The following is a 10,000-nucleotide window of genomic DNA, read 5'->3' as shown; positions in this document are numbered from 1 at the left end:
CTACTTGAGCAAAAAAATTTACTTTACTGTTTATTTTGTTTTTACCTTGTTTTTATTTAGTTATAAAATAGATGCTAACTATGAATTTAAATTAAATGTAGATAATAACACTTTATTAATAATATCGTTTAATTATAATATTAATAACAATATAATAAGATAATAACACTTTATTAATAATGCTAAAAACTTATTTTACTCTAATAAAGTTACCCCATTGTTGGTTAACTTTAACTACAGCATTAATTTCATAAAATCTTAGATTTAATGAATACAGTGAACACACCATTTTACTTATTAAATAACACCAGTTATGTACAATGTTTAACATCAAAATACTTTAAGAAAAATATATATACATATATACCTATACCCTATTTATAACCCTTAATTATACCCTAGTTTGCCTAATTTTTTCAACAAAAAAATTTGAAATCTAATAAACAGTTTAAAAAACTAAGTTTGCTAATAACAATTTTTTGTTTTATTTTTTTAACAATCAAATGCATGATGAACACACAATTGAAGGTGCAATCACTTTCCAATTGATATTTAACCACTGATCTATAAGTTAATTAGACTATTTAAAAGTAATGATGGCTTTTTACAGTTTGCTTATTATTTTATAGTTTGCTTTATATATTGAATAGTTTGTGACTTTATTTTCTGATTATTTAGAATCAAGTTGTGAGATCACTTTTAGTGCTGGATTGAATGAATCAAATATTATTGAGTTTTGTTCTTGCAACAACTCTGAATGCTTTGGTAAGCTGAAATAAACAAATATTTTTTTACTTTATTAAGTTATATTATTAAAAAGTTTTATTTAGTAATTATTAGGTCATATATAACATTTTTAAAAAGCTTTGCAAAAAATAAATTTAAAAAGTCCAAGTATTAGTAACAGTTGATAATGTTATTTTAAAAAATGTCTTCAGTTTGAAATTAAAACAGAAGTTGTTAGATTAAACCATTGTAAAGCTGAATAAAGTTCTTTAAGGCTTGTACTTTACTTGATTTAATTTTCATACATATGTACATATATATTCATATATATATACTCACATGCATATTTAACTTTGCTCAATGTAGTTTTATGTTTAAGGTATAAAAATTGTTGAATCTTCTTAGTCAAAAAATGATCCCCATTATGTGATAGTAATACTTGATTTGAGATAAATGGCATAAATGTGGGCAATGTGTGGTTATGGACGTAATGTTTATATAAATATATATGTGTGTATATATATATATATGTATATATATATATGTATATATGTATATATATGTGTATGTATGTATATATATATATATATATATATATATATATATATATATATATATATATATATATATATATATATATATATATATATATTAGTCACTGCCAGGAGTAAGATTTAATAAGAGTCACCCTGGAAAATTTTTTTATGCTATAAATAAAAAAATTCCAATAAATATAAATTTAAAAAAATTAATGACTATTTAGGGATTTGAGTTCAAATTAATATTGAATCATCTGTTTTAGCGATAAGGGGCGCTAGGAATTTTGGTAAACAAAAAGTCTCATAATTAGAATTCCAAAGTCATAATTAAAACACTTTAAGCTGGAATTTTTTTTTTACAGTATTTATGTTTTCATTTTACAATATTTCTAATATAATATTAAATAAATATGTATATATATATATATATATATATATATATATATATATATATATGTATATATATATATATATATATATATATATATTGTGTGTGTGTGTGTATATAATATATTCACACACATTTTATATATATATAATACATATATAATATATATATATATATATATATATATATATATATATATATATATATATATATATATAATTATATATAATGAATATATAATATATATGTATATATAATATATATACACACACACTTGAAGGGAAATGCCTAAAATAATAAAAAACCTAAGAACTCGTAATGAAAGCAAGAGGTATGCTGGTTTGCCATCAGAGCTTCCAATAAGCGGTCTTCCAACCTACAGAAAATTGATTCAATATTCATATCTTATTTGTAAAAATATGTATGAAGTAACAAGTATTAGTTCTCCAGAGATAATTTCAAAAGTGACAAATAAGATGATCAGTCTGTGGAGTTGAGTAAATCCTAAGCTTCCTTTGAACCACCAGAAGTCATTAGCCAAAAAAATTTCTAGACATCTTAAGAGAGTTTTATCTGCTGATGGAAAATGCAAAAATGCAAACAAAAACAAGGAATATTTTGATAACAACTTTAAGCATTTGTTTGATTTTTCTTCTTGTGGTTGTGGACTTCCAGTAGTAGCTTACAATAATAGGTTAGGAAAGTTGGTAATTTCATTTTTATATGCAATACTTATTTTTAGCTTGTGCTAAACTTTATACAAATAATTGTTTATAACTTGATATGATTTTTTTTTATAAGTTAAATGCTAAATTAAAAAGATTGTATTGGATAAATTTATATTAATTTATAATTTTAATGGTATGTTTTTGTTTTCAGTTTTTGTGTAATGCTTTTTTATAAAAATGATATTAAAATTATTCTAATAGATTTTAAATACCTTTATAATGCATGCAATTTTTGTGTGCATAGATCTGTTAAGTGTAAGAATCCTTTGGATTGCAAAACAACACACTTTGCTTGTCTCTGTGAAAGCGGCAAAAAAGTAAATAATTTTAGTTTTAAAAATTAGTCTTTTAACTTTTAATCTGTTTTTAACACTTTAATATGTAATAATTTGGAGAGCTATGTGTCTGGTAGTAACAATCAAATACACGTCAGAGTGAAAAAATAGTGTACTTTTCTTCCATTTTGTCAGCAAAATACTTTATTTTGTTTTATTATTAATAATAAAAAAGCCTAAGAGATGTTTTGAATTGTAATTTTCTTAAGTGTTTAGGATATTGTAAAATATATTTGAGACTATTTTATTTTATTTATTCTATACTAAAGTTACTTTAACAAGTTTATTATTGAACTGAGTTAACGCTTTGTTAAAAAAGTTCAAAATTGTTTTAGGTACCACCATTGGATAGAGAATATTTAAAAGATCAAAAATCTAAAATTGGAATACCAGGAAGATTTCAAATTGGCTCAGTAGATAAAAAAACAGCTGCCAGAGAAAAAAGAAAGCAAGAGAGAGAATTTAACGAGCAGATAAAAAGATGTATTAAGTTGCCTGCTGCGGAAATTCAATGTGATTCCAATCTGGATACTGAGTTATTTGATAACAATAATAAATTTGAATCTGATCCATACTTTTCTATAACCGTGCCAGTTGAAAAAAATTATACTCATTTAACAAATATGGCAAAAGCTGCTTTACAGTTTGAAATAAGCGATGCTGCAACAGCTGCATTGGCAACAGCTGTATTAATAGACTATGGTATTGTAAAAAAATTTAGTAAATCACAAATAATAGCTGAAAAAATGATTTTTGGAGAAAAAAAAAGAATCAGCACTATCATAAGTTCTAAACACTGAGCTGATGTGAAAGAATTAAAGGTTATTGGAATTGATGGAAAAATTGACAAGTCTACATTAGTACGTTCTGTCAGTTATAACACTAATGAAGATCCTATTATTGTTGCTTCAACCAAAGAAGAACATCATCTTACATTTACAGCAGAATATGGACCAACAGCACAAAATTATTTGACTCATGCAGTTATACCTAATGGAACTGGCGCTACCATGGCAAATGCAAACAGAATATAATAGGTTCAGAGCTTAATCGCTGTTATTGTAGATAACACAACTTCTAATTCAGGTGCAGATAACGGTTTGTTTATAAAACTCAAAAAAATTCTTAAAAGAAGTTTGCAACTTTTAGGATGTTTGCTTCATCAAGTTGAACTTCCACTGCGACACATTATATGTGAGTTAGATGGAAACACAAATGGTCCTAAGTTTTATAAGGGGCCTATTGGAGATGCTGCATCTAATCAAACTCTTCATGAACAGCTATTGGTTGAGTTTGTTCCCATATATTCGGAAATATATGGGAACAAAGTCAACCAATATATTCGGAAAAATATTCGGAAAGAGTATTTTATTAGCAGTGAGGTTATAAGCGATCTTGCAGACCAGCGAAAGCTTTATGAGTTATGTGTGGGTATCTCAAAAGGTTTATATCTAAAAAGTTTCTTGCAAAAAAATCTGGACCAATTTTTCATGCTACATGGCTAACTCTAGCATTAAGAATAATGAGGGTTTATGTTAAGACTGATAAACCATCTCCTGAGTTATTAGTAATAACTAAATGAATTGTTCAAGTCTATTGTGTAATGTGGTTTGCTATTAAGCGCTCCGGAAAATACAAAGATGCTTCTCAACTTCTGTACAAAACCATTCAATTAGTCAAGCTTCAAGACAGCAGGATTCAAAGAATTGTTTTTAAGAACTTACAAGAAAATTCATATTGTTGTTTGCAAGAAAATTTCCTGTATTGCATCCTGCTGGATGAAAATCTGAATATAAGAAATCAAGTCCTCAACCAAATTCTTAAAATAAGAGCACTGAAGGAAGACATTACTTTTAAACCAAAGCTTAAGCCGAAATTCATAATGAAAATAAATTTTGATGCTGAGTCTTGGGATTATCTTATTTCTGTTGATGATATTTGGGTTAAGCCCCCAACAACTCTTTGCATAACATCAGAAAATCTGAGAGAGGCTATTAAATTAAACCTAAAACTTTGTGTAATAGATATGCCTAACAATTCTCAATATATGGGGAGACCAGTCAAATTAACCTCAGAGGCATCTAAACAGGTTTATGGTTACGAAAAGAGACACAAATTCATTTTAACTAAAACCCAAAGTCGAAGAGAGAATAAAAGAAACGTAAAAAAGTGTGACTAGTTTATAAAATGAATGTCTAGTATGTTAGTTATACTTTTTGCTTATTTGTTTTTTTCTTTAACTGCTGAATGAAGTATTTACTGTAGTCAATAATCTAAGTATAGTTCTATTGATATTAAATTCCTAATTACATAGACTTCCAGGGCCGGTTTTCTAGGAAGGGGAGCAATTGGTGAAATGGATACAGGCTCCACGATTTAGGGGCCCCCAAACGCTAATGAATTTCCTATTGAAACTTTTTTTTTTTTTAATTAATTTAACAACTATTCAAAATGACTTAAAATGCGCATAAATTATTGTAATTATTAAAAATTTAGTTTAATCTCAGTTTTCAATAGTTTTTCTGTTAATTATCTTTGAAACCTTTTTTTTCAACCAACTGCAAAAATTCAAGAAGCCTGTTAGTATAAAATTATATTTATATCTGTGGGTCCCTAATACTATTATTGCACCCGGGCACCAGAAGTAGAAAACCGGGCTTTTAGACCGCTAAAAAATAGGCTATAAAACATATCAAAATGGCTGAAAAGTGTGATTATTAAATCCAATTTCCTGAAGGGAAAATAACTTTAAAAAAAGTAAATGTTATTATTTTGTGTTATTAACATTGCAATAAACAAATGCCAGGGTGACTCTTTATGATTTAAAAAAAAACACCTAGTAGACAGTATTCAGTTTTTCTGCAATTTTCTGCTTCAGTCCATTGTTTTCATGCAAGGCAGTTATTTGAATTTTTTCCCCTGAACTCAAGCCATTCCTTTTAACCGTGTTTATTTCCTCACTGATAAAAATGAATGAAGCCAATAAAACTTGTTTTTCTTTGTTTAGAATTGAAAGTAAAACAGTTTGGATACCATTCCAACACACTGACACTGATTTACCTTTTATATTTTTTTAGCTAAATGGGCAGTATGGAGTGAATTTTCTACATCTTGTGGTGTAGGATACAGAAGAAGCTATTTAATTTCAGAAACCAAAATAGGTTCAGTATTTCGAGATCAAAGTTGTGATTTAGGAAACTGTCCAGGTATCAGCAAGTAATTTTTTAAATTTATTGTTCTTATGTTGTTGGTTTTTATTTGATTTTCTTTAATTTGATTTTCTTTAATTTGATTTTCTTTTTTATATAATTATATTTATGTAGTATTGAAATTTTATTTTCTTCTTCTTGCGCTTCTGCTCACAATTTCTCCCTTTCTCTTCTTAATTTATTTCTCAAAGGTATTGTTGTGATAAAGCAATTATAATTATAATATTTAAAACTAAATGATTGTAGATAGGTGTTTAGTAGTAATTTGTAAGATAGAATGTGGCATAGCTACACCAACTTTATCTATTATAAAAGAGAAGTTTTTAATACAAATTCTATATGAAAATACCTCAATCTTGATGGAAGCATTGATTTCTAAGATTTTTTTTTATTGTTCTTTTACCATAATCAGGATCTGAATTATTGCTAATTAAAAATGACTCTGGTATTTCAGCATCTGATCTTTCTATTTCTCCAGATACTTAAGGAGTTTCTTCTTCAAGTCCTTGAAAAGAGCAGCTTACTTTTATCTCTGAAGTATCCAGTTTCCTAGCTTTTTTTAAACTAAGACTTGTTTGAATACCTTTTTCTTTAAACTTAACTTCAGAAGGTGTTTTAGAGACTAGCTTAAAAGTTTAGTATCCATGCCTGTTAAATTTTTGATTCTGAAATAAAAAAGTTCTATAATACATTTTTTTTATCTCTACAAACTGAATGTTAAATGCAATTTTAAGTTAGAGTTGAGTATTTGAGTAAATGCATTAAAGCTGGGTATAAACAATTGATGTTATACTCACTTCATAAAACTTGTATGTTTGATGATCATTATACTTTATCCATAGATTAAATGGTTCTATACTAACATCCCTCTGAACACTTTCTTTTTTATAGTCTTTAAAGTAAAGACAGCTTTAAAGTAAGCACTTGCTTTACATTGGAAAACTTTCCAAAGGAAAAGTATTTCTAAGAATTTAAAGCAATCTTTCACAATGTATTCATTTGATTTAACTGCTGTTTTTCTTGCTAATATCTCAATGATTTTTATTTAATTATGTATTTAAAAACAATCAATTAGATATTAAATGAGTTGGTTATTGCAAAAAGTCCATTTTAGTATTTTTAGTTTTCTGCTATAAGAAAATGTCATAGAATAAAATATTAAGCATTTTATAAAGATTTCAGGGTTTTTACCCCAAGAAACTTGACTATTTTCAGGTCTTTTATATAACCTCAAGTGGGTCAGCTAAAACTGGTAACCACATGCTTTTTTTGTCATAAATCTTTATCTTGCATCAAAAACCAGTCTTATTTAAGAGTAAAGTTTATGTGTATATAGATTATACATATATATATATATATATATATATATATATATATATATATATATATATATATATATAGTGCCGGTTTTAGCACTACCAGCGCCCTGGGCGAGATTTCTACGGCGCCCCTAGCTCAATTTAACCCAATTCAAAAAAAAGGCAAAGGGTAAAGTAACCAATTAGTTTCGCCCCTTTATATTCGGCGCCCAACCAGGCCCTACCCTAACGCCGCCACTGTATATATATATATATATATATATATATATATATTATATATATATATACAGTGGCGGCGTTAGGGTAGGGCCTGGTTGGGCGCCGAATATAAAGGGGCGAAACTAATTGGTTACTTTACCCTTTGCCTTTTTTTTGAATTGGGTTAAATTGAGCTAGGGGCGCCGTAGAAATCTCGCCCAGGGCGCTGGTAGTGCTAAAACCGGCACTATATATATATATATACATATATATACATATATGTATATATATATATATTGTTTTTTCTGTGGTTGCTATCAAGTATGTCTGAGCAATGTAAAGATCCCACTACACAGTATTTTTTAATTTTTAGCAGTTTTTTTTTTTGTTTTTGATTTTTTATGCAAAGGCTGATGAAAAAGTTGTTTTTTCTTCGTTAATATATATATATATATATATATATATATATATATATATATATAAATATATATATATATATATATATATATATATATATATATATATATATATATATATATATATATATATATATATGTAAATTATGTTAGTGTATTTTACAAATAGAGTGCTCAATGTTCTTAAAGAACAGAGCAATAATTAATTAGTAAAAAACACTTATCTAACTTTTCTCTTCGACTTGAAGTTTCACCATTGCTGGATCATCAGGAAGAGTTCATCAGGAAGAGAACTCTTCCTGATGATCCAGCAATGGTGAAACTTCAAGTCGAAGATAAAAGTGAGATAAGTGTTTTTTACTAATTAATTTATGTATATAAATATATATATATATATATATATATATATATATATATATATATATGTATATATATGTATATATATATATAAATATATATATATTTATATATGTATTAACTCAAATGTAATTAAATGCAAAAAATTAGGATGTGGAAAGCAAAAAATCTGTATACAACTATGACAAACCTAGCAGCAGTAACATTAAATATAGACCCAAAAAGTATAATATCGGAAAAAGAGCAAAAGTACATAAACTTAAAAAAAAAATAAGCTTGAAGGAAGAAAAAGCATCAATTTTCTAATTAACTTCTGATACTCAATTAAAAAACTTGCAAAACATTTTCAGTTTAAGGACATTTTGTTAAGAAAGCTCTTATGTTGAATAATGAAAAAATAAAAATTGCTAATAACTGCATGTTTCATCTAGGTTTCAACTGCTCTGGTAAAGTAAATTTGAAGACTTACTTTCAAAATGTGTTTAAAAGTAATAATTTTGACAGTCAGATCATGTACAAACAATGAGTTTCAACTCACGGAACTGCATTTGTCACAGTCCAAGCAAGCACTATTGAGTTTAAAAAACTCTGAGTGAAGTTTAGTATGATTTTTGTCGCCATCAATTTTTTAAAGAAGCACAATCTTCCTACTTATCAGAGGCAAAAAGAATATTAGATTAACATAACTGACTTCTTCTTTTTGCTTTTGCAGATTTTGTACTATATTTTTTATGGAAGATGCTGTGCAAGGGTTTTATTGGCAAATTGATCGAGGTACCTTGCATCCATTTGCTGTTTATTACAAAGACCAAAAAGATAAACTCAAATGTGAGTGTTATTATATAATTTCTGAATTCTCCGCCATTAAAAAACATCAGTTCATTGTTTTCTCACAAAGTTTCTCCTTATGGTCAAAATCAAATACCCACAATCAACAAAATAAATTACTTCAGTGATTGTGCATCGTCACAGTACAAAAATTACAATTATCTATTAAACTTGATGTACAACTTTTAAGATCACAATATAAATGCTGAGCATCATTTTTTTACAACGTCTCATGGCAAAAGCTTATGAGCACAATCCCCAGCATTACGAAGAAACTCTAGCGATCCTGTTTATGATTTGATATATTTGCTGAATAATGTTAACTTGGAACCAAAAGATCCTTCAAATTTTAAATCCAGTAAATACATTACATGCTTTTACGATGATGAATTGTACATTGGGTTTGTGCTTGAGATTTGTAATGAAAACCAAGATGTTAATGTGAAGTTTGTGCAATCAAATCAGTTTTTTTCTGTTTGACAAAGTAATATGTCAATTAAGTGCTCCATCCATTAAGAATAAAGTTGCTTGTGACTACATTTTTGTGACTACATTTTTGTGACTACAATTTTGGTAATAAAAGTTATGAAAGTATTATAATTTTTGTAAATCAGAAATAAAGTAACTAACTTTTAACACATAATTTTGATTTTTACCTCAAGTGGTTACTCTTAGTACACAAAAGTAACAAAAAATCAGTACTGCCTGTCAGTAGGAATTGAGCTGCAGCACAATAAAGTTGCCATAATTTTTCTTAATTGCGTATTTCATAATTTTTCTTAATTGCGTTATTTAGCAACTTTGGGAAACAATAACTCAAATTTTGTTAAAAGTCAGGCAAAAATAAAAGTAAAAATTAATTGATTAGGTAAAAAACTATTGCTATATAAATTTTTAGTTGATCACCATTTTTATTTAAAAAGTAATGATCTGTCATAAATTTTAAAAATCTACTGT

The 10,000-nt window shown here is 27.0% G+C and overlaps 1 protein-coding gene across 4 annotated transcripts in view; it reads left to right on the top strand.

The window, feature by feature from the left end:
* Nucleotides 1-10,000, top strand: part of LOC136080673 (A disintegrin and metalloproteinase with thrombospondin motifs adt-1-like) — a 164,362-nt gene that overhangs the window by 134,238 nt on the left and 20,124 nt on the right. For all 4 annotated transcript variants that reach the window (XM_065797617.1, XM_065797616.1, XM_065797618.1 and 1 more), the window contains 2 exons: nucleotides 679-765; nucleotides 5,794-5,922. In XM_065797617.1, coding sequence (XP_065653689.1) covers nucleotides 679-765; nucleotides 5,794-5,922 — 216 coding nt within the window. The remainder of the gene's footprint in view (nucleotides 1-678; nucleotides 766-5,793; nucleotides 5,923-10,000) is intronic.

The sequence above is a fragment of the Hydra vulgaris genome, chromosome 05, assembly GCF_038396675.1.
Source record: "Hydra vulgaris chromosome 05, alternate assembly HydraT2T_AEP".
NCBI classification, from domain to species: domain Eukaryota; kingdom Metazoa; phylum Cnidaria; class Hydrozoa; order Anthoathecata; family Hydridae; genus Hydra; species Hydra vulgaris.
This window is presented reverse-complemented; position numbering and strand designations above follow the sequence as displayed.